Source organism: Manis pentadactyla, chromosome 4 (genome assembly GCF_030020395.1).
Source record: "Manis pentadactyla isolate mManPen7 chromosome 4, mManPen7.hap1, whole genome shotgun sequence".
Taxonomy (NCBI): Eukaryota; Metazoa; Chordata; class Mammalia; order Pholidota; family Manidae; genus Manis; species Manis pentadactyla.
This window is the reverse complement of record NC_080022.1, coordinates 4,972,406-4,998,382: the sequence shown is the minus strand read 5'-3', so window position 1 is coordinate 4,998,382 and position 25,977 is coordinate 4,972,406. Positions and strand designations below refer to the sequence as shown.

General features: G+C 47.7%; 1 protein-coding gene across 9 annotated transcripts in view; it reads right to left on the bottom strand.

Annotated features, from left to right (window-relative positions):
* The window catches only part of CAMTA1 (calmodulin binding transcription activator 1), an 833,565-nt gene that overhangs the window by 414,795 nt on the left and 392,793 nt on the right, over positions 1-25,977 (bottom strand). For all 9 annotated transcript variants that reach the window (XM_057499667.1, XM_036925330.2, XM_036925331.2 and 6 more), the window contains one exon: positions 14,385-14,520. In XM_057499667.1, coding sequence (XP_057355650.1) covers positions 14,385-14,520 — 136 coding nt within the window. The remainder of the gene's footprint in view (positions 1-14,384; positions 14,521-25,977) is intronic.

Genomic DNA, 25,977 nt, shown 5'->3' with positions numbered 1-25,977 from the left:
CTAAAGGGATCTGTCAAACAGACGCTTTCTGTAAATAAATAACAAGGTGATGCACAGGAAAGGAAAATTACAGTGAACCGAAATCTGGGGGATTTTTTTTTTTTCCCTTTTAGAACCATAAGCCAAAATATTGCTAAGGCTTTTTATAAACAAAGATAATGAGTTGTATAATTTATGTAAATTAACTAATGCTGCTGCATTTTTGAGAAGTAACATAAACTGCATTATTTATTTAATGTGCCTTTTGGAGTAAAAAAATAATTGTAATTGGATATTATACCTAACAGGTTTCTCCCATTGTTTTCCTGTTAGTATTTGCGGTTTTGAATATAAAGCCCAGAATGCTGAGTGCCCGACCGGTGTAGCTTTCCTTTTGCACAGATGAAAATGAGATTGAGCTTCTGAAAAGACAGGAGTGGGACCACGGCCCTTGACCACAACTTCTGTGCCAGAAGGAAACTGCATGTGCCCTGTACCACGGGTGTGGCTTAGTCAGCAGGTGTTGGTCACTTTCAACTAGTAATGGGTACTAGTCAATTAGCAGCCTGTTGGATCCGACTGACGTCATTTTCACTCATAACCAGCAGCATCAGGGTCCCCTGGGAAGTTAGCTCTGAATGCAGCATCTCAGGCCACCCCTCGCCTGCAGACCAACTGAATCAGAAGCCCCAGGGAACTGCAACCCCCTTTAAAACTGAAGAAACCCTTTCCTATGTCATTTGCGTGAAGACCCAACTTCTTCCCTGCCCCTCCTGCAGGACATGGGGCTGCACACTGGAAGGCAAGGGGCTGGAGCCCCCAAGTCCGTCCGTCCCTGCCTCACAGCATCAACCCACATTTTTCTCACTTCCAGCACATATTAAAATGAGCAATACATAATCATGCACCGCAATTCTTAATATTATCATATTTGGAGCATTAAAAATGCAAGAAAGGATAATTAAGCAAAATAAATTAAACAAGGATCTTGAAATACACAGCCTTGGAAATGCGTTTGCTGCTTAAATGCCCGCTCCCATCTGCAAGCCACTGTCAAGCCTGCTTTCCATTTCCGATATTCAAAGCACAAAATGTGGTCAAATACCAAATATAAATAGCTCTGATCGTGACCCTGTTTGTGTAGCAAACGAAGGCCCTGAGGTAGAGGAAGGAACCTTACTGAAAAACCCGTTGATATTTGAGAGGATCACCTTGGTTGGGAACAGAGGTTGGGGCCCCTGCTCCCCACACCGCCCCCAGCCCAAGAAACAAGCCTCATTCCTTCAATACCAGGGACAAAGGGAAACAAAAGTATCTCAGACAGAAAAGGAACGGAGGGTAATTTACTAAATTTATTTCATCTCATCTCCCTTAATCATGTAAAAACAAAACCCAAAAATGTTCTACATTCTGGTTTGTGTCCAACGCAATGTGCAAACTAATTGAGTGTAAAAAGCGTTGCTTTGCATTATATCAGTTAAAGTAAGTGTAACAATTGCTCTTCCTACCCGGGAGCTCTGTTTCATTTCCGTTTTTGTTATAATTCAGTCCATTCACAATATGTCATTGCCAACACTATTTGCAAAAGAAAGTATAAAAAACAGATTCTTTATTTCTTACTGCATTTATTTTCATTTCCCCTTCTCAAGCTTTCCACATTTATACTGTGCTTCCATCTGGAGGGCTTAAAAAAGTTATAGACGAAGTTACTACACATAATGAGGCACACACTCATCTGGTATTTAGCCCGGGAGTTTTATTGCCAGGTGTTGTGAAAGGGAAAAAATATATATATGGCCAAAATACTGTGCTGCATCTCATTTCCAAACACTTCATACATGTCTGGAAGTGTTCATTAACTGGGGAGGGAAGCTAAAGCCACTTCTAGGAGGTTCTACTTACCCGCCTCCCAGGAAAAGGCAAGTGTGATTGTCTCCCAGCACAGGCTCCAGCACCTAGCCTCAGCCTGAGCCCCCGCCCCACACAGATGTCGGGGTGCTCCCAGGAACACTAGCCCCTGCTCAGTCATTAGGGAGACTGTGGCCCCCATAAGGAGCTGGAAACCAACAGGCCAGCTCTTCAGACGTTCATTCAGTGGTTCAGGCTGAGTCCCTGCTGTGCTCATTGCTGGTGAGGCAGAGGCTGCCAGAGCCCATCAGCGACCCATCCTCTTCAGGGGCAGCCTCAGGGTCCAGGGCACAGGCCAGAACCACCAGCACCCAGCCCCGCCGTAAAGGGACCAGGGCGCCTCGTGATGCCCACCCTGGGGTGGGGGCTGTAATTTAGACGCTTCTAACTATTTCACAGCAAGTAAAGAACTAAAGGTCAGCAGCAGAACTCACTTCCTCCTGGACTGACAGCCCTGTGGAAAGCCAAGCAGATTCTGTTTGTAAGAAATAACTGCCAAAAGGCTCAGTGTGTATTCTTTGGGGGAACTGAATCTAATATGGCATTATATTGACAATTAGGTCTAATTCCATGTATAAAAGCACAAAAAAAAAAAACAGGGGTTTAAGTAAACGATCAGTGTCAGGGCGTTACACTGTAGAGCGGGATTAAGCGTGCATTTTAGCTGCACCGCGTATGGACGAGTAAGTCATCTGGAGGGAAAGAAGGGGTCTTGGGGTGTCCCAAGTTAGTTCCCCCACAGGCTTCTATGGAGAAGATTTAACCATCTGTCTGATATTTTGGAAAGAGAAAGAAGTCATTTTGAAACTGGAACTATTAGGCGACACTGATCCTTTCGAAACATCACCAGGAGGACTGCGGACTTGTCCTCCTTGCTAAACATCACCTCGAAGAGCCACCTGCGCCCTCTGTCCTGAGGTGGCAGGCTGGATGGCCACACGTGTGCTGCCCCCCAGCCGTGGCTCCAGGTCAGTGAGGAGGGGCGCACCCCGGAGGCTTCCCATCCTCCGTCCTGGGTACAGATGCCACTCGCCAGGTGAGCTTCACTGTCAGCTCTGCAACGAGGGGCTCCAGGTGGCATCCCACATCCTGCAGGAGCTGGCCACATGTCCACCGGAGTTCTGAGATCCATCAGTTATGTGTAAAAGGCTCCTCCAAGACTTGAAGAATCTTTGAGGAAATTTGAAGCAAAAGGGACACTATCCTGGTTTCTGCCAGCATCTTAGGTGCTGATATATGTCAACCTCGGCAAAGCTTTTCAGCATCAAAAATTAGAAATGGGAAAACAGACATGGAGATTAGAGGACCATGAATGCGAGACACTGACCCAGGGATGAGAAGCACATCATCCTCGCGTGAAGGATGGAAGGGCCAAAGGGGGGAAAAGCCACAGCTGCTTGTCTAGAATTTATGTCTCCGTAGTGCAACATGAGGACTCTCATATGGAGAAGAAATTATTGATACGTGTGTTCCCTTAAGAAAGGCTTCTCAAGAGGCCTATTCCAGATTTAATAACAATCCATATTCTTCCCCTGAAATGGCAAACCAAGTCTTTGATTTCCTTATCATCACAGCAGATACATGAATCATTAAGCTGCAAACCAGCAGAGGTTCAGTTTATCACACGCCACCTAGAATATTTAATAAAATAAATTCTAAATAATCAATTCGTGAAGAGTCAACATCTCTTACACTTTTGTAATAAATGTCTGCCTCTCGCATCCATCATAAAACTGTACGTAAATCGTGGCAGCCAAGATGAAAGAGAAAAATGCCTGGTTTCCTCGTGCTGTCATGTAAATACTTAAACACGGACGAGTAACATCTGCACCTTCCCTCCATCCTCTGTTCTAGAGGGACGTTGCCATAGCAAACACATCCAGGATGTTCCAAAGCACCTTGAGCCTAAACAGGCAGGTGGTGCCGCCTCTCTTTCTTCTGTGAGATTCTGATCCTTTAACGCACCTGGTCACAGCATGGCCACGTGCGTTTGGCTCAGCGGTTCCTCGACAAGGGCTCGGAGCACATCACTGGGACTTTCTAGCTCCCGCTTCCAAATGGCCCTGAGAAACACCATCTAGCTTGTTCAGACTGTGGACAAATAAGCCTATGCCACGTGGTCATACAGCCGCAAGAGTAGAGAGGAAGAGACCCTAACTTCAGCAGGACAAACATTATTAACAACTCTGCTGATGGGACAGTTGGCATGCCATGAATAAAAGTGCTAATTTCATGCAGACCTATAAGCGGACTGTGAACACCATCAGCTGCAAACGTGAGTCCTCGGACATCCCGGCGCTCAGATTAAAGTCCGTAAAAGGGTCTGTGACAAGTCCTTGATCATCCCCCACAAGCACCTCCCCAGTTACCACTGCACCCTGCTCCTTCTAGAACCTGCCACCATAATCTATAACAGGTTGGCAAACTACACCCGTGGTCCAAATCTGGCTCTCAGCTTATCTTTGTCAATAACGTTTTGTTTGAACACAATCATACCCATTCCTTGACTACCAGCAATGGCTACTTTCACACTATAATAGTTGCAAAAGAGACTGGCTGGCAAAACTGAAACTTATTTACTATCCAGGCCTTCATGAAATCTATCATTTCATCCATTCATTCACAAAATGTTTGTTGGGCACCAAATGTGTGCCAGATACCATGCCAAGCACTGGGTTACAGCAGGAGACCTTTGCCCTGTTGGGTGGAGTGAACGACACTGGAGTCAGGCCATTTCACCCCAAGCGGAGTGCGCTGAGGGCCGTGCTCTGTCCCTCCAGTTGGCGTGCTCTGCTTTCCGAAACCTGCCGTTCCCTCTCCTTCACGGCCAAGCGCAGAGTAAGAAACGTGAGGCTCAAACCATGCACAGGTGGGGCTTAGAGGAGCTGGCCCTTCACTCCCCTCGCAGTTGAAATTCCAAGTATATAGCTTTTGACTCCCCTAGAACGTGACTCCTAATGGCCCTCTGTTCATTTTAGTGTAGTAAGTGATAAAATAGACTAGTAACTCCATATATTTTGTAGATTCATGACATACCTAGCTTTGGATTTTTTTTTTCAATATTTCTAGACCATGAAGTTCATCTGTGAGTTTTTTTTTCAAATTGTCACCAATCTCCAAAAATATCTGCAATATATTGATTGAAAAAAATATAAGTGGACCCATTCCCTTCAAACTCAGGTCATTTAAGGGTCAGCTGTAGTCAGAGATTACAGTTGGGTATTTTTAAAAGGTGCCAGGAGTCAAGGAATGAACTGGCAGACCAATTTGAAAATGTTTCCCTTGGATTTTTTTCAAAAAACCCACCTGCATAGGGCTGAGTCCCCAAGGGAGGACCCTCCCAGCAGGGACAGGGTGGCACGCATCGGTTCTGTGGCTTGTCCCACGTGGGGCAGGGCATGTGCCCATGAGTCACAGGGATCTTCATTTAGGAGGTCAGGCGTGGAGCCTAAGAGTCTGTCCTGCAGAGAGGCTCCCGGGCAAGGCCGCCCCTGCTGACCGGCGGCCCCCATGTAGGCAGCAAGCTGCAGTGCAGCAGGTACGCACCTGCGTGCGCCTCCGTTTTGCCTGAGTCGCTGTGAGTGCTTTGCAATGAGAAGTCAACACATACCCTGACGAGCATGCAGCATTACAAGGTTTGGGGGTTCAGAAGTGCAAGGGCGCAATGGAGGGCCACTCCATCTGTCCAGGGGAAAAGCAAGAACCAGACAGGAGCTCTTTCATGAAATCACCTGTTTTTGATCTACAGTTCTGGCCTTGTGTTCAAGGAGGGCAAGCAGACAGTGGCTTGGCAGCCAGAAGGCCCAGCGGGCAGAAGATACAAGCACACAGAGGGCAGCGGCCGTCAACCTCCACAGCTGCGTGAAGATCTGTCCCTTCATTTTACCTGGGAATGCCTCTCTCTGCCGTTCCTACTGGGAGCAAAAAAGCCCTTCACCGTCCCTCTACCTCCCCCATCCTTTTTGCTGGCCTCTGGGAAGCAGACAGACTGGCGTGGGCCCGATTAGTTTGTAAACCATATGCCTTCCCTGTGTCAGTGACTAATTCATGTCAACTAAAGGGGGTCAGATGTGACTCTTCTAGGACAAAGCTGGAGATTCGTGCCTTCTGAGGATAGACTGTCCCATGTGGAGACAAGTCATAGCCACCAAGGACGGGAGTAAATTTCCCCAGCAATGTCAAGGCATTGAAAGAGGGAGGGAAGATCAATAATTTACTATTCAGTCAACTGAAGCCCAGAGATATTCTTTATCCAATGCAAACAGCCATATATGGTCACTTACCAAGAAGGCAGTGGAATATATATTCTGGTCTTAAAAGGCCTCCCCAGCTTCTGGTTGAGGCTGTAAACTGTGCTTACAAAATCAAGGCTGTGTAGCCTGGGTAACATCTAACTTTTTAACTGCTCTGTGTTGGGGCCCAGACGGAGAAAGGCCCTTGGGTGAATATTGACAGTAGTATTCAAGGGCTTCTGCTGTAATTGAATATGCTAAAATTTCCATTCATGTCCTCATGGGCTAATCTGCAATGATGTTAAGGGACTGTTATGGTAATAATTAAATACAAGTTCAGCATACCAAGTTAGTATTCTGCCACTCTACCTTTGACAGGGAGTTTCTGGCTCAATAAGGCTCAAATCAAGTTTAAAAAAGGGAATTGCAAAATATTTTATATATTGTAATCTACCAGAGACATAAAGAAGGCAGAAACTACGGACACGTTTCCTTCAACATCTTTCTGGCACCTCTCTCACTGACCAGCTGCTCTCCAAACTCCACCGGCAGGAGGCCTGCCTTCCTCCAGGCAGCAGCCTCCAAGGGCACGGAACCGGGCTCTGGTATTAGCTCTTGCTTTGGTATTTGAGAGGCGCCCACTTTTCAGAGACAGCAAGAGGACCCCTGGGCCTGGCAGCACATGCGGGTCACTAGCAAACTGCCAGGAATGACTTCTCTCCTGAGTGGTGACCAGTGTCCTTCCTGTGTTTATGGTTCCTCCATCGGTAAGGCATCTGGAGATAAATGAACTCACTTCCTCGAGCCTTCAGTGAGCCTGGCCGCAAATTCCCGTCCGCAAAGGCTCAAAGACAACTGTCCTGGTGGTTAGATGGTTACCAGATAAAATACAGGACACCCAGCGAAATGTGATTCCAGATAAGCAATAGATAACATTCCGATAATGTCCCAAATATTGCATGGGACATACTGTACTGAAAAATGATTCATTGTTTATTGGGAATTCAAATTTAACTGGCATCCCGTCTCCCGTGTGCATATGCGTATGTGCACGTGTGCAATCACTAAATCTGGCAACACTGCGTGGGGAGAGTGAGGAAGACCCTCACCACCAGAGTGAGTGCATCCTGGGCGCTTGAAACTGGAGCTTCAGGACAAACGGAGTGGGCAGCTCATAGGAAGAGAAGATACGCATAACTTGCTATCTAACCGAAGTGAAGGTCAGCATGGGGATCTAAAAGGTGCCTGAAGGACTTGGACAGAATCAGAGCTAAGGAGCGACAGCAGGCCCTGCAGGTCACACTGCTGGACGATGAACCTCCAGCCACAGAAGTGGCCGGCAGGGGCCCCCACCTCTTGTTCTCGCAGCCCTTGAAGGCCTGAGGAGCCAGATCCCTGGGCTGGAGGAACAGTGCGGGGCAGGGGCTCTTTCCTCTTCGGCTGCTTGGGGTTGTAAGGAAGGGACTCCCGGTGACCAGAGGGAGGCCATCATTTCCCTGAAGGCTTTCCTTACCCCAGTGTCACTGGAGACTCCTGCTTGGGCACATGGTGCTGTATTTGCAGCTCTCACTCCCGTACCCCACAGTCCAAGGACACATCTGGGACCTGGGTGTTTGGGAAGCCAGTGTGGTAGTGACGAGGAACTGGGACTTGGAACTGGACAGACCTGGGGTGGTGTCTTGGGGCTGTGTTACTAACCAGGTAGATATCCAGGCGTACCTTTCTGAACCTCCTGGAAATTAATTGTATCTTCTGCAAAGTCAGATGACACCGCCTACTAACAACGATGGCGCCAAGTCATTGGATGAGATGGTGCACATTAAGTGATGGGCACAGGACCAGGTATTCAGTCGGTGCACAATAAGCGACATCATCATCGCTGTGGCTGTTGTTGGCTGGCTGTGGTCGGGGAAGAGGGAGCCTCCAGGAGGAGAAGCAAAGCCACCACCCTGGCCAGGCGTCCTGGAGCTCAACAGACGTGAACAGAGAGGGCTGCTGCCACTTCAGAGCACAGCCAGCTTAATGTTACTTATTAGTTAAATTTAATGATAATGAACTGGGTAGGGACCTGTCACCAGGATGCTAAGTCAGTAGAGATTAAGGAAAGACTATGGATTTGAGCTCCTGAATGGATTCTACCAAAACACATCCCAGTAACAGGAGGTTAAGTTTTAACGTGTTAGCTGACCGGCAGAACGCTGCACAGAAATTCAGATGATTACAAGTCAGAAGACGGGAGACCTGGCTGCCCCCAGCCTGGCTCTCTCCACTGGAGATGGATGGGAGGCCAAGACACCTCACCCATGGAGGCTCATGCCACACAGAAGAGGCAGCAGGTTTGACATCAAAGACCTGGGCTGGTGTATCAGACGTGTGACCAGTGGGGATAAAAATACCTGCCACAACGGAGCCACAGGGCTGGGGTGGTGCTCAGGGGAGGGGGCACCTGGGAAGGCAGGGTGCAGACCTCATTGCCCACTGCTCAGAGCAGGTCTTGGGGGTGATTGGTCCACCCCTGCCCTCAGAGAGGGGAAACAAGTTGATTGCAATTTCCCAAAGCCTCTGTGGTAACAATTACTGCATCGTATTGGAACGCCCAGTTTTATGTTTCAAGTATGATGCTGTGTCTCACTTGCCTCTCTGTCCTGCACTTAACAGGTCATCTAGTATCTAGACACCAGACACAGACTTTCTAGTACCTAGAAAATACTAGATACTTACTATCGGTTTATTGGACTGGATAGATTTAATATAAAGTCAAAGAGAATATTTCCTTAAGAAACGTACTGATGAAGTCCTACAACAATTAAAGGGAGGGGAGAATTATCTGGGTGGAGAGAGTCAGGAACCTGTCCTGCAAGTTTCAGAAGATACAAGGCTAACAGAGTCTCCCTGTAGACATGGGAAAAAGCAGGTTCCAAGTCAGGGATGCTGCACAGTATAGACGGGTGGGCACCTGGAGGGTCTGAGGGAAATGGAGTGAAATAATACATGCACACACTAAAGCCACACAGTCGTTGATAAAAAGCAAAAACCTGCATATTCTATTTGAAAACACACAGGGCAACGCGCGGGCTCATCTGCCCCTCTGTGGGCTGCTGCTGCTCAGCTGTTTCATTAGCCAGCTTTTCCTTCTTTATCTGTTCATTGCTGTTTTCCAAACTTGATTTGGGCACCATACGTGTTGGTGGCTGGCTATTTAAAATATTTTCTATCAGCTGGAAGCAAGATACCTATTTATCTTATGGCTGCAAGCAGAGCTGAAATGATCTGGTATGGCCACGAGGCAGACAGTTATTTCATGCCCTGTTAATTCCTAATGCGGTAACTACAATATCATTCCTACTCTTGAAAGGAGTGCTTTTTTTCCCCTTTTTAATATGTGGCCTAAGTGTCCAAATAAAGAACATCACATCTAATGAGGCCGAGTCCAGAAGCATAACCTTGTTACCTCCACCGCGCTCACAACAGGCTTCGAGCTTTCAGGGAGTTAGTCAAGAAGTCAGGGCACCTCCTCTTCCCTCTTTTAGATGCACAAACAGGTCGGCAAAACTAAACTTTCTCGTCACTGCTGAAAATTCCCATCAGAAATGATGGCTGGTGCTTCCGCCGGGCAGACGGCCCAGGCCGGGATTCCTGTCCGCCACAGAAGGGGCCCAGTGGGGAAGGATGCCATTGTCCATACTCCCTGCAACTGAGCCAACAGTCTCTGTGCCATAACCACCCACTGGTTCCAATGGCAGGAGGTCCATGGCATGGATACCTTATGATCAGAGCAGAGAAAGCCTGGTCCCTGGGAGGCATGAACATCTGGTGTGCAGAGGGCTGTGGGAGACCCTGACAGGTCACAATTCTGCCATCTGTTGCTTTAAATCACATGAGCTGTATTTTAACAGCCTCTGTCACTGCCCACCCACTGCTTCCCGTCACTACCCCACTACTGTGGAGCTCCCACCACTGCCTGGTGCCCTGTGTTTATGTCACTCCCCTAAGGCCAAGTCTGCCTTAGACAACCCCCGACGTGACCTGTGTGGGGCCTTGTAAGCCTTCCATCACCCCCTCCTGGCCTTGTGTTGGGGCTGCATGCTTGATTTTTGTCTCCCCAGAGATCAAGCATGTGCATTTGACGTCCCCACAGCCTCAGTACCTATCAGAACGCTGGGGGACAGACAGCATCCAACAACGGGCTGGTGTATGAGGGGGTGGGCGGACTTGATCTGAAAAACGCTAGATCGCACAGGAGGCCCACAGCAGCCAGTAGCAGGGCAAGCCCTTAGCTTACAGCTGGACAGACATCAGCTCAAGCCCCAGCTCCGCACCGTGGGTGACAGAATATGGGGCAAGACGAACCCTCTCTTGAGGTTCAGTCTCTGTATCTGTGAAATGGGTATATGAATATGTACTTTGCATGGATGTTTTGGTGACAGGTGAATGAGAGTGTACCTGGTATGTAGGAGATTTGCAAGCTTATGGCCACCACTCTGCTAAGCATGTGGCTCCTATCTGCTGTGGAAACCCGGCCACGGAGGAGTTAGGAAGGAGACCCGACAGCTGGCCACAGTTCTCCTGAGACTCCTGAGACTCTGGGGCTGTCAGGAGAGAGGTGTGAAGACCAGGCAGAAGAGAACCCTGAAGCTTCTGGAGCCAGGCAGAGAGACTCCTGCAGCTTGGCCCAAAGAACACCACCTGGAGCCACTCTCCCAGCTCAGCTGACCCACGGCATGGCGATTCCTGAGGCAGAGGGACCCTTTAGATCTGCCTTCTGTTCTCAGGGGCTCTCCCACCCCCCGAGGTTCCCCCTTACACCGTCAAGGCCCCAGAGAAGCAGGCGTAAGTCTACGTGGGGAGCAGGACCAACGTCAGGCCTGCTGAATTTCATCTCATGAAATGCTGCAACCACCTTCTTTTTCCTTCCTGTCAACCTTTGTCATCCCTGGAAACTTTATCGAACTAGCTTCTCCTTGGCTCACAGACAAGACAACTAATCGTGGACCTAACGGCGCATCAGCTTCAAAGGCAGCTGCCCCCATCCTGTGCCAGGCTGAGAAAATCAATGTGCTTTGAGTTGTCGTGTGTACCTAGGGCCCCAGCCTCTGAGAACAAAGAAGCTAGACTGCTGAGCAGTTCCGTGAACATGGCTGGGAGCTCTCCTGGCCTGAGGGAAGGCTTATAGCAAGCAATACGCTAAACGGCAGATCCAAATATCTTTATCATGCCCTTGAACTGAGGAAACCAGCTCGGGTGGTAGAAAAATCACAGCTCTGAGACCCTGTGCAGCGCTGTCTGCCTCTCCCAGCAGCAGGGAAAGCTGGCAGGCACTGTGCCTGGTGTGATGCAGGTTCCGAGTCCATAGGAACCACCTGATCCAATTCACTGAAGGAGGAGGCAGGGTTCAAACAGGGAGGCCCCTTCCTCCTATACAATGCAAAACCTCATGTCTGTCTGCATTCCAACAGCCCAGGTGGAAAGAACCATCTGCCCACAGTCCCCTGAACAACCACTGGGCTTCCCAGTCCCTGGTCCAGATCAAAGCAAATGCAGGAGAAACCCCAGGAGATGTGGGACTGCTCTGGGGCTTTTTAAAACTCATGCCCATGGCCTAGAGTCCACAGCAAGGACTTCCATTAACATGAGATTGTGCTCATCCCCACAAACGACTAGGGGAAACCCAAATTCAGGTTGACTGGGGTACCATCTTTCATCCATCAGTGTGGGAGAGGATGTGGAAGAAACCGTAATTCCCTGTGCTGGTGGGCACGTAAGTAGCACAGCCACGTTGGAGCAATTTGGCAGGGAGACAGAAAACAGTTACGCCAGCAGTTCCAGGTCCAGGCGGCATGCAGGCACAAGCAGACATGTACAAGAATGTTTCCTGAAGCATGGTAATGTTGAAAATCTGGAAAGAATCTAAGCCCACCAACTGGGGAATGGCTCAAATACATACACAGTGGAATATTATAGAGCAGTTAAAAGGGAAGAGGGGATCTAAGCATCAACTGAGATACAACCCAGACCACAATGCTGAGTGAAAAAGGTGAGCTAGGAAACACTGTGTAAGTTACACACACAAATACCCAAGTTTAAGAGCTTCACTTATAGCCCATCTCACCTAGGAAGCTTCTCTGATCATCCCAGTCCCCTCTGAACTCCTAGGACACTTACCCTAAAAGCCCAGAACACTTTGGTACATCTCAGCACCGTTCATGCCTTTTAGGTAAGTACAGAAGTGTCTCTTCAATTTGACCGTGAGTCCAAGCAGTAGAACACACGGCTCCTATGTTCTCTGTAGAACCCCAGGGCACTGCACAGAGTAGGTCCATGGTAATGCTGGCTGACCAACCCAACGGGCAACTCCCTGAGCTGCTCAGACCAGCACATCACGCACCCAGCTGGGATGGCCTCACTCTCCGAGAACCTGAAAACACCCCTGTGTTGCCGGCCAAGGCTTCTCCACACCCGCCTCCCATTCCTGCTGCCCGTGCCACTCACGCCCTGGAGTCGTGGAAACCTCTCATCGCCTCGCACGTTCCCTTCCTCCGTGTTCTGAGGGCCCAGAGTATCCCTGTGGGTGTGTGTCTATGGTGAGACTGCAAGTGTAGAGCCACAGACACCTCCAAACACAAATACAGCCCCAGGATAACATGCATCATCCTGATTTCATCCAGTGACAATTCTAATTTATAACACGAGGGAAGAAAATAAACACTGTGGCTATTTTTTCTCTGGGCTTCTGAGCTGCTGCTGAGTGAGAATTCCACCCTGCTGTTGCCTACAACCAGACATTCCTGATTTACGTTTTACTAAGGATGAACCATACCAGACACCTGCGGGCAGGGTGGTTTTGGCGTGAGCTCCCGCAGACGATGTGAGTCTCAGCGTGAGCGGCCCTGTGTCCTCAGGCCCCACCCATGCTTCTCACTCTCTGCCTGTCCCTCCTTCGTGGGAGATCAGAGCAGAGCCCACCTCCCTGAGGTCCCCGAAACAACGGCTGATCGGGTCCAGAGCAGCACTTCCTGGGTCATCTGCATCTTAATGTTTTGTGCAGTCGATTAAGCCATGCCGTGCAAACAGTGAAATGCTGAATGCAGAAGAGTGTAGGGAACCAGAATTTCTTGTATCAGGACTTTTTGTTCGTCATCATAAAGAATTGTTATTAAGTGTTTAAAAAAAATACAAAAACATAAAAGAAAAGTTCTCTCTGTGGGGTAATATAATAAAAGCCATTGGATACTATTTTTAACAGCCACTAAAGCACATGATGAATACAGAAAAGGCCATAATGACAAAGTGTGTGACAAAGAGCATCATCAAGGAGGGTGAGCTGTTGAACTGAGTGGGCTTAGGTCCCAACAGTCAATCCGGGCATGACCGAGGACCCCCCCACACCAGGGGACTCCAGGAGCCCTCTCTTCAGCCAGTTTGAGATACCAGGTGGGTCACAGCTCCTGGCCCAAGACAGCACCTGCCATCCTCCTGGGGAAGATCCTTTACCAGGACCAGCAGGAAATACAGGAAAGCTGGGTGCTCGGTAACAAGCAGGCCAGGAACGCACCACCATTCATATCCCCTACTCCTAATGAAAAGAGGAACTGCGGTCTGTCTCCGCAGCCGCCCAAGGGTGATGGCCCTCAGTGTCCGCACAACAGCAGGGAAGCCAGGCTGCACCCTGCCTTCCCCCAGGGCCCAACCAACGTGGCACAGATCCCAAGACGTTCTCTGCAGCGGCCACCACCACTGCAGCCCTACAAGAAGCCCACACACCTTGTTATCCCTTATCGTTAACACCCAAGAGCTTCCTGAGGTTGAAACACCCAGAGGGAAATGGAAGAGGATTCCAGTGAAGGGAGCGGAGCCAGGGTCTGCATAGGGATCGCTAGCTCGCAATGGACCCGCTCAACAGAGGCAGGCCCAGGCCACTCAGGAGGGGGACTCCTTATGCAGCCCGTCGTCCCTGGCACCTGCAGACCCTCAGTGTGCCCAGAGGCTCCTCCGCGACAGACCCAACACCCGCTCCCTACCGATCCCAGTTTAGACACCAATGACTCCCAAGAGACAGGAGTGCTTTAGTTAGATCTGGTTCATGGGAAACTTGCATGCAGACTGTTGGGTAAGAAGGTAGAAAAAAAGGAAAACAACAAACAGGGTCTTGGCAACCAAAATGCTTTTCACAGAGGCGATTGTCACCGAATGACTCCAAAGCAATCCCATCCTCACGGCCACCCAGAAATGCCACCTGTGGGACAGGAGAGCCTGTCTGCTCTTTACCTCCACTCCCTGGACCTTCAGCTTCATGTGGTCCTCTCGGGTCGTTTTCCCGTCTTTCCTCTTTTTCCAGCAATACCCATCTTTCCTGTATTTCACTTTCTTCCTGTTGTAGAGTATCATTGAGCCATTCTGTGGTCTGGAAACAACAAATGGTTAAGTTACCAAGAGAACCAAGCAGAAGGAAAATTTATGAAGAAAGATATTGTAGACCAGTAAAAGTCTCTACAGAAAAGCAATATTCCACATTTCCTGGAACATAATTTTTCACCTTTTATTGCAGCTCCCTGGATTAAACCGTGTTTTATGGCCAGCCAAAATTTGCTTGTGGATTTTGTACCTAATGAATTAAATGTGTCAATGATAGGCTTAAAAAACATCCCCTTAGTAATATCCACCATCTAATCAGGATATACGATGCTGGGGCCTGGGCTCTGCTCCGAAAAGTAGAAAACACAGAGAGAAAGCAAAAAAGAGCCAGGGGTGTTGTGGCAGCCTGCAATCGTTTATCTCTTGTAGAAAGATTTTCTACACATCTTTTAATCCATCAGCCAGCATTAGGAAATAAATAAGTTTAATGCAGATGCTAGATGACTATGTTAAGAGCAGACCAATAGAAGATGTAGTTGCCCGGGCCAAATGCTCTTGATTCATTGCCTGCATTTAGATAACTGCTGGGCACAGAGGAACACCCACAGGCCTTCTTCTCAAACAAGTTAAGTACCTGATTCTTTCCTGTTTGGGCTTCAGCTGTCAGAGGGCTCAGTACTGCCAGGTGAATTTGCCTGTCGGGTCCACGACCACCATATATAGTAAGAAAACAGTTGCCCACTTGCTAAATGCTGAAAGCAGATGGCCATTCTCATGCCACTTAAAAAGAACAAAAAAAAAGAACTTTGAATTTTCCTAGAAGTCATGCACCTGCCCCAGAGAGCAGAGGGTGCTTACGCACATCTCCCGAGTTGCAACAATCACGTCTCATGGTTTGGAAAACAAGGAGGGAACGAACTAAACTCCTGTGGCAGCAGGCGCTCTGGCAAAGCACTTCTAGAATAAGCTTTCAGCAGGGGTGGGCAGATCCACCCTTCCAGGGAGACTTCCCTGACAGCTGACCGCACAAGCACGCCCCTGGGGTCGGCTCCGTGACACTGCACCAGAAGGCTCAGCACAACAAAGGCCCCCGGAAGACCAGCACAGGTGAATTTCTCTCCCAGCCAAGGGGAGAGCGCTCTCTTTACACAAACGAGGCAAAGACAGTGTCTTCTCCTGTGAGTCGGCTCCTGTTTCTTGCTACTGCAGAGGGGAGAAAGGAAGCCAGCCATGCCTCCTACATGAAACAAAAGCCTTCCATCCTATTCTTCTCTTTTCCTTTGTACAATGGGCCTTTCCGCCATCAGGCACAGAACATTGGCTACTGATTTCTTAGTATTCCATTGACTGTAGGAAAAAAAATAAAAGTCACACCAGGGTGACACCCACAAATTGTAGTTCCACCCCACAGGGCTGTGCCAGGTGGTGGTGACTCAGCAGCAAATCCACTGGAAATTACAGACTTTCAACAGCAACTCCCACCATGTCACCATTTGCCCACCACGGTGCGGTCGGTCTGTGTCAGTGCTGGTTTCCCCCCTAAATCTGCACCAACTAAATCGGAAAACAGCTCCGCATGCTTGTCGCAACACTGTGCCCTGATGGTCTGTCTAACACTTACAAGTCTTCCCTGAAGACCTTTCAGTTCTCTTGCATTTCTCACGGCAGATAGGCTCAAATATGGACCGACTGTGCCTGCCTCTTGCCAGCCCTGCCCTAGGGGCCTGCACCCGAACTTCAGAGTGCTGTGAGCCCTCCTGCCTCCTGACAGATCCATTTCAAGGGCCCCACAGCCCACCCTTTGTGCTTAGGGCCATTGCCTAAGAATAAGCAAATAAATACAACTGAGCAAATAGACATCTGAGCAAATAGACGGGGTCCACCTTTGTCTCACCCCCTCCGCACAGGAATTGAGACAACATGAGAGTGTTGCAGGGACCCCTTGGTCCCAGAAAACTCATCTACTGAAAAAGATGCAAATTAGTCCGGTCCATCTTCTCCCTGAGCTAAGGCAGCTACATGAATATCTGTGCTTTGCTCCAACCGCATGCCTTTCAAAGCGTGGTCAGTGACCTCAGCAGCACCTTCAGGCCAACTGTCCCCAGACTGTAACTGGTATGACCCAGAAAGAGTGGACTCCCGCAAACACTGTCCTGTCTACAGTCAGAATCACACCTGCACATACCCAAGGGATCCCACCTTCCCCGCGTGACCTGATCCTTTGCATCCCGAGAAGGCGAGAATGGCCCTATCATCCAACACTCTTAGCAGGACATGATCCCACAGGACACTGAGGCGTCCAGCTTAAACGGCCTTCTTAAGTGGAATCATCATTTTAATTTGCAATTATAAGCAACCTAGTAGTGTTTAATCCATCACTCTGATTTTATTAGCACTTGCCTCTGCTTTGTGTGGTGGGGGAAGGTTCCTCCCTCCATAGTTCACAGGTCCTAAGAATGGCCCAGGGAAAACCAGACAGGCTGCAGAGGGACCCACAGTCACCACAGCCTGAAGAAAATGAGGCTGTCGTTGCCATCCCAGCATATAATCAAGAGCAAGTCCAAATGGTGGGAAAGGATCAGAGGAAGGAAGGAGGGGTGGGGTAGACCCCAAAAGAGGGGGCCGGTCAAGGGAGGGCTTTAATATATTTCACAGAAGCATAAAAGGTAATGCCCACCTGAGAAGATCAGGAAAATGGGAACGGGGCTGAGGACAGAAGATAAAGGCCACTGCAAGGAGGAGAATGGAAGTCCTGCCACTTATAACACCACCAACTCCCAGTTAGTGCCGCTGCTGGGAGAGCACACCCCTTGCACGTCTACACCTGCATCTACTTCTATGTCTGTGTCTAAGTCCTCGTCTCATGCACACGTACATCCGTGTCTGTGTCTACATTTATGTTTACATCTACATCTATGTTTACATCTACAGCTACAACTATGCCTGCGTTTGTGTTTACATCTACATGTATGTGTACATCTATGTCTATGTGTCTATATCTACATCCTCATGTACATCTACATCTATGTCTATATCTACATCTCCATCTATACATATGTCTGTGTCTAGACCTGCACCCTCACAACATTTGATCATTCTCAACATAAAGGCAATAAGGAAATCAAGCCTTTCCAGCCAGAAAGTGTCTGAGCGGGCTTCCCCCCACCCCCACCCCGACTCAGCCTGACTCGAGCCTCCCCCAAGGCCGCTGCATTAGCACAGCGTGTGGGGCCGCTCCCCACAGGAACCCCGGGTCTGCTCTACTGGCTGGGTGGTCTCTCGGCCCGGGAAGCACCCCTGGTGGGTGAACTCGCAGCTTCCTTACCCCGCAGCCGGGATAATGTGATCTCAGCCCTCCTTGCCCCGTGGCTAGGGTGACTCTGGGCTCGTGGGCTCCGGTGCCCGCGGTGCAGACCTGCTAGGGAGAGCGCCCTCTGTTTGTGATCCTCCCTTTCTTGTCTTTCATGCCCCCTGCTAGAGTTTTCTGGGCCCGCCTTTCAAATAAACGGCTTGTACGCAAGTCCTCACCTCAGGATATGCTACCAGGAGAAGCCGAACTAGGGCTGACAGTCTAAGACGGCCTCAGGGAAACAGTGGGGGCCTGCGCTGCGGTAGTGAGAAGATCTGGGAGAAACCCGGGAACAGGGGGCTTTGTTCTAGCAGGGGTGGGGGTGGGGGGAGAGGTCTAGCCAAGTAACCTTTCACTCTAAGGAACTAATAGCCAACAAAACCACTAACAGTGCAACAGAGTTAAAAGAACCAGGGCTCCATAGAAAAACTACTGCAGATTGTAGAAATAAAGAAATAAAATAAAATAAGATATATAATAAATACTTTATGTATATACACACACACTTTTACAATTTGGTGTGTGTGTCAACTCGTAGAAGGAATGATGGAAGACATCATTTACTATAGAGAAAAAGAAAACTAAATACCTAGACCTAAACTTAATAAGAAATTCCCAAAACCTAAGGAAAAACTATAAAAATCTAAAAGATACAAAAGTAGTTTTTAATAAAAGCAAAAACATGACATGTTCTTGGTTAGGAAGAGTTGAGATCATAAAAATGTCAATCTTCCCAAAGTTACTTTATAAATATAAGGAATGACAAGAATCCCATCAGGATTTTTATTTTTGGGGGGATCTAGAATAATTTATTATAAAATTCATTGGGAAGGAAAAAAAACAACAAAGATATCCTATAAAGCTCCAATAAAGAGGACCAAGTTATAGAGGCACTGTACAAGATAGTGACACATCTATAAAGCCTCTGTATTTTAAAAAGTATGGAATTGACATATGAATAGACAGACCAATGGAACAGAATAGAAAATCCAGAAATACTCCTTTATATATGCAAATTTCATGTACAATAAAGGAGGATCTCAAGTCAGTGGGGGAAGGGAATTGACTTTTTAATAAGTGATATTGGCATATGAAAAAAGATAAAATTGGATCTACTCCTCACATCTTAGGGCAGCTTAAATTTCAAATGGACCAGATACTTAAATGTAATAAATAAAACCATGCATTACTCTAGAAGAAAATACAGGCGGGTTTCTCTATAACCTGAAGGGAAACTTTCCTAACCATGACAAAAAATCCAGCAACTCTATGTGAAAGATAGGCCCATATGAGTACATAAAATAAACCTGCCAGACGGTTTGCTAAAGTGGCTCCATCATCTCACATTCCCACTGGAAATGTGTGAGTACTCCAACGGCTCCCCATCCTCCCCAACATTTGGCCTTCTCTGTCTCTGGATTACAGCCATTCTAGTGGGTGTGCCGGAGAGTTTTAATTTGCATTTCCCTAATGACTAATGATGTTGAGCATCTTTTCATGTCCTTATTACCCATTCATATAATTTCTTTGGTGAAATGTCTATTTGAATCTTTTGCCCATTTATAATTGAGTTGTTTGTCTTCTTTTTGAAATGTAAGAGCTATTTAAATAAGATCTGGAAACAACTCCTTTATCAAATGTATGATTTGCAAATATTTTTTCCCCACACATACCTTTTCTTTCTCTTAATGGATTCTTTTAAAGAGCAAACATTTTAAATTTTGGTAAAGTACACACTTAAATTTTTTCTTTTAAGTATAGTGTTTTTAGCGTCATATCTAAGAACTTTTGCCTAACACAAGGTCACAAAAATCTTCCCTGTTGTTTTCTTCTAAGAATTTCATAGTTTTAGCTCTTACATTTAAGTCTATGATGCATTTTGAGTTAATTTTTTATGTAGAGTGTGAGGTAAGGATCAAAGTTGATAGTTGGCACATGGGTTCCCAATTGCCCCAGCAGCATTGTTTTTTTGTTTGTTTGTTTAAAATAAAAGAAGCTATCCTTTCCCCCATTAAATTGCCTTTGTACCTTTCTTGAAAATAAATTGACCATAAACATATGGCCTTATTTCTGGACATCATATTCTGTTGTATTTTCTGTCCTTATGCCAATACTACACTGTCTTGATTGTTGCAGTTTTACAGTCCTTTTGAATCAAGGAGTAAAAGTCCTCCAACTTTGTTCTTATTTTTAAAGATCATTTTGGGTCATCTTTGTCCTTTGTTTTTCCATATAAGTTTTAAGATTAGCTTGACAGTTTCTGCAATAGCAACAGCAAAAAGTTTGCTGGGATTTTGATAAGAGTTGCATTGAATCTAAAAGTCAATTTGGAAGGAACAACCATCTTAACAATATTGAATCTTCTAATCACTTCCAATCACAGAAAATGGAATGTCTTTCCATTTATGTAAATCTTTCTCTCGGTGAGACTGTAGTACAGGTTTTAAACTGTAAATTAAATTTATCTAAGTACTTTATTCTTTTTGATACTATTATGAATGGAATGATTTTTTTTTTTAATTTCATTTTTGGATTGCTCATTTCCACTATATAGAAATAGAATTGATTTTTGTACTTTGATCTTGTATACTACAAGCTTGCTAAAGTCATGTATTTCCAGTAATATTCTACAGATTCTTTAATACACAATTTTTCTCATATACAGTATAATTATTTTACATATATAATCAAGTCACCTGTGAATGAATATAGTTTCCTTTCTTCCTTTCCATTCTAGATGCCTTTTATTTCTTTTTCTTGCCTTATTGCACTAGCTAGAACCTCCAGTACAATATTAAATAGAAGCAGTAAGAATAATACCCCTGTCTTGTTCCTCATCTTAGGGGGAAACATTCAGTTTCCACCATTACGTATGATGTGATCTGTGTCAAAAATTTAAATCATGTGAAAAACACTCAGGAAGCAATTTAAAAAGGTTCCCACTGACCAAAGGTCAGACAATTTGAGTATCAAAAAGAATAGTAACTACAGTGGATTCAAACACATTAAATATATTTAAATCTATAAGTTCATAATGATCCTAAAGCACAAAAACAAAAAACTAATTGATCGTTGTAGGGGAATGCTAATGACCCAATACATTATTTTGAATACTTAAGAGAGAGAGACAGAGGAAGAATCAGGCATTTATCCTACGTTTCCTGACAAACTATCCCTTTATGTTAGCAAATATCAAAAGAGAGGAAGTTTTCTATAAAAAGTATCCGGGCCAATAAATGAAGAAGTGAAAGATTTAAAATATCATCATTTTTGCAACCCCTAATAAAGTGATGGATCATCAATAGTGATCAACATCACAAAAGAAAGAACCAGATAGTATGTGTCTCTGATGGAAGAACGTTTTGCTGTAGCCAAGAAGAAAAGAAAAGGGAGAGAGGAAGGAAGGAAGGAAGGAAGGAAGGAAGGGAGGGAGGGAGGGAGGGGGGAGGGAGGGAGGGAGGGAGGGAAGGAAGGAAGGAAGGAAGGAAGGAAGGAAGGAAGGAAGGAAGGAAGGAAGGAAGGAAGGAAGGAAGGAAGGAAGGAGGGGGGAGGGAGGGAGGGGGAGGGGGGAGGAACTTGAAATCATTCAAACCTTTTGGTATCACTACGACTATAAGCCCCCCAGAGGGCAGAAGAACATGGGGAAGGACAGCATAGGGACTGACTCAGCAGAACCCAGACTGCCGGGAACTACAGGCCAAATCACAGGGATTCCTCAACAGATTCAGTGAGAAACACGCGGGAGCGCACTGGACCGGAACATGTAGAGTAAGAGAGACAGACCACCAGCCAGTCACGACGTGCAGACCTTACTTGGATACTGAGCCAAACAAACTGTTAAAAGAATACGGCATTTGTGGAACAACTGGAATTTTGAACAATGACTGGATATTTAATGATATTAAGAGTTATTAATTTTTCAGACTGATAATTGGAGTGCAGCAGTATTGTTTTAAAAGAGACCTTATATTTTAGAGATATGTATTAAAATACTTACCAGTGAAATTATACAGTGTCAAAGGTATGCTTCAAGATAATGTGTGCGGTGCAGGGTTGTATGGGTGAAACAAGACTGGCCAGGTGCTGGCCCTAGGTGAAAGTGGATGATCAGGGTATGAGTTCAGTCTAGTCGGTCACATTTGCAGATGTTGGAAATTTTCTATAATAATACTTTTTACAAAAGAAGATGATCATGGGATTTGGAATGAGCCCTAGGTTACCTTTTGGCCAAGATTTAATTTTAAATCTTGGCTCAGCAACTTATGAACTGTGTGACCTTGAACAAATAACTTGATCTCTCTGTTGTAGCAGGCGTAATATATGCAAGGTTCCCGGCACGCTGCTGCCATATAACACATGTTCTTCATGACTAATAATGCTGACACACTCGGCCCCCTTTTGTAGGGCTCCCCTGCCGGGAACAGCGACGGGAGGACTTAGGGAGTAAAGAAATGGTGCACTGCGGGCACCGCTGGAAAACCCGCCCAAGGGACAGGCACCCCTAAATCTCTGGGGCACACACACACTCAACTCACTGCTTATTTCTCACATTGGGTAGGTCAGGACGATTGAAACCTGAAGATCAGAGGAGTAATGTGTTCTTGAGAGGTTTTCTACGTGGATAGTAAACAGGAATTTATGGAGCACCTCGGGGTTGCATCCAGGACTAGGTTAATCCCACAAAGGAAAGGTCCGATACACGGCAGGGCCTGAGTCTAACTTCAGAAATTAACATACCTGAACAGCTCGGGTTTGTCCCCCCACTTCCCCTGTCACACTGGCTGATCATCTCCAGGACCTCGACAGCCACCTTCACTTCCATGTGGGTGACTGAGTCCCAGTCCTCCACTCCCGTGACCTGCAGGCCTCCTCTGGTGTGAGTCCCTGTGAGCCCATCCCTCCGGCCTGGCCCAGAGGCAGCAAATTCTGTGCAATAAGCTCCGTTCCAGTTGATCGGCTACTGCGCCATTGCTCACACGATCTGTCCTTACAGCTTCCCTTCGAGAACAGGGGATGTCCCCATTCCTCGTAGGACAGTCTCTGTATGGCCTCTACGCAGGGGACATCTCCAGGAACTTCCCCTTCTCCAGCTGGAACCCAACCCTGGGCAGGCTCTCCTCTCCGCTCCCTTTCTTTTCCTCGCCTTTGGTCCTACCCTCTGGCCAGCAGGCATATGGAGGAGCCCAGTTGGAGGGATATTCAGTTCTTGCCATTTCAAAGGCCTCCGAGCCCTGACCCCAGAAGTGAAACAGGCCCGTGTGACAAGGCACAAACTGTGGAGGCCAGAACGGCAGGCGCTGCCCCAGAGGCCAGGGCTCACTCTCCGCACCGGGGCGGTTAGCAAATGAGAGATGCCACCCTTAATCGCAGCTTACATGTTTACGCACCCACACCCTTCTTTCTGGTCTTTCCAGTGCAGAAAGTCCTGGTTTAGATGCACCATTAGAAGAACACGGGCTGGTCCAAAACGTCAATAACAAGCATGACAACTGCTACCATGAGAACAAGAGCAGCCATCCGTCCAGCAGATGGTGTACCAGACCCCGGAGTAAAGCCCTTTGCACTCGTTTCTCATTCTAATCCCACAAAACTTTAGTAGGTGGGTATTATTATCCTCATTGCACAGATGAGAAGATTTGAGGCACAGAGAAGGAGATTAAATTTTCCAAGGTCACACAGCTGGTAGGGGTAGAACTGGCAAACCAGCCCACTGCACCCCCTCCTGGCTTCTTGCCACAAACCCCTGGCACATCCCAGGTACCCGCTCCCCTTCTCCAGCGGCAGGAACCCAGGGCACTTTCAAAACCCCTGGGAACTGCCCATGGCAAACGTTTTGAATAAAGGCAGGATCATTTGGGCCTGAATTAAATTGTTCCTATAGTTCTTTCTTTTGTCGCAAAGGGAGGGAAGAAATCTGGAAAAGGAATGTCTCTCCTGCTTATCTCGCTCACACACAGCCCCAGCTGGAGTGGGAATTGATGGCTACAGCACAGTGAGGCTGATAGGATGCCAAATGGAACCCCAAGAAGCCTCAAGCGCAGCCCGAATTTCACGGGCAGGGGCTGGCTTGTAAACTTTCAACCTGGCATTTTCTTCTGACTTGTTTAGGGGGTCTTCATGATTCGGGGGATGAGCAGCAAGAAAGCCAGTGGGAAGCACCCCGTGTCCTCCCTCCACCCCCACCCCCATTCTGGCCAGTCCGTGCTACTTACGGAATGATAGGGGAGAATGGGCTGTCAGGCCTGGCCAGGGCTGCAATCTGCCAGATATGAAAACCAATTGCTTTTCATAATAAGTTCCAGCTGGAGCCATAGAAATAATAAGGACGAGGAGCAGGTAACACCAATTTGCTTTATTTGATTAGCTCCTTCTTGGGCGGTCCAACCCCAGCTTCTTTTCATTAAAATAAGGGCAAATTGAAAATCGTAAAAGAGTCTTTCTTATCAGGGAGCAAACGATTGGGTAGATTCGCAGGCCTGGAAGCCCCCCGCAGGCTGGTCTGCTCGTGCTGGTGAAGATGGGCTGACGCCACCAGCCTGCTGCTCCGAGGAGCCTCCTCTGTGGACTTCCTGGCGCATGTGTTCATGTTCCTGGGCAAAGCCAGTGGCTCTAAGCACTGTCTCATCGGGCCTCCCTGCAATCCAGAAGGAAGCCACGCACACAGCCATGCGAGGGGGTGCCCAGGTGGGGGTGCACCTGCACTGTCACCTCCATGGGCCGGGTGACTAGAAGCAGGACGAGGGCAACTCAGGCTTCCAGGTCCCAGAGGCAGGAGCCACTGCCCTTCCAAGGATCCCTAAATGCAGGCTGTTAACCACAGTGTGGTTCATTTGAATCATTGCTGGAGGTCATTGAAATGAAAAGACTGCCCTACAAAGAGATGGTAATGCCCAGGAATCAGTCCAGAGCAGGTCTGCAGGGACTCATTAATGGCTCCTCTCCTAGAGCTCCCCGGGCACTCAGCTTGAAATTCTATTATGACAGCCAGTGATGTATTCAATTAATATTTACTGAGCAGCTATTATGGGCCAGGCATGGGTGTGGGATGCTCTAGGCACCGTCGTGACCAGGGTCCAGAGCCTTGCTTTGTAGAGCTCTGGGGCAGCTGGGGAGGCACCCTGCGAAGGCCTGGTGCTGGGGAGGGAAGGAAGCCCACGGGGCCTTCAGGAGACAACAGACTGTGTCCTATAACAGCTGGTGGTGACGTGGTGACGTGGTGATGGGCAGCCGGGGAGACCTCACCCAGGACAAAGCATCTGAGCAGAAGCCTAGACAAAGGCACTAGACAGAGAGCACTGAGGCCAGGGGTCTGAGGGTACGCTTGCCTCGCGTGTGGCTAGAGCACAGAGAGCAAATCGGGGACAGGCAGCCGATAAAGCTGGCGGGGGCGGGAGGCAGGGGCAGTCCAGGTTAGGGGGTCTTGAATGAGGGTGCATTTTGTCCTAAGTGTGCTGCCAGACACAGATTAACCAGGTACTACGGCAGTGCAAACGGCAGTGAGGGAGACGTGAGGAGTCTGGAGTTTAAGGCAAGTGTGACACAAAGTATAAGACAACATAAATCACTCTACAAATGCAACTTTGGGGAACACAGCGAAGAAAATGTCCAAGGTACATGAGACTCTTCAGGGAAGCTGCATCTAGGTTGGGGCACAGGAGCTGTGTCCCCCAGCCTCTCACCACCTCTGAGAACTCTGAACTTCAGAACCTCACCCAATGCAAGGTGACGGAAAGTTTGGGAGCCGCGCGGTGGGAGATGGTTTCCACCCGCACGTCCGGCTCACCCAGGCTGTGACTTGCTCTTGGGCCGCCGCCACCTGCCGTAACAACTTGTAAGCAGTAAAAGCTCCATAAATGCTCATCAAGTGAGTGAGTTAAACAAGCAACTTGGTGGCTGGAACAAAGAAATCCTCTCTCTTTTCTTGAAAACAAAACAAACAGAAAACATCACTTACATTCAAAATGTTTGGTCAGCAACAAAGCAAAGAAAAAAGGCAAGAGATTATATGACTTCAGCTTTGCTTGGATTCAATACAGAGGGAAGAAAGAGGACCTGCCATCGCCGCTGCTCGGTGCGGCCCAGGTCACAGAGCCAGAGCCCGGCAAAGAGCAAGGGCATTGCTCAAGTGCCACCCTCATCTGGGTCACATCCGACCCC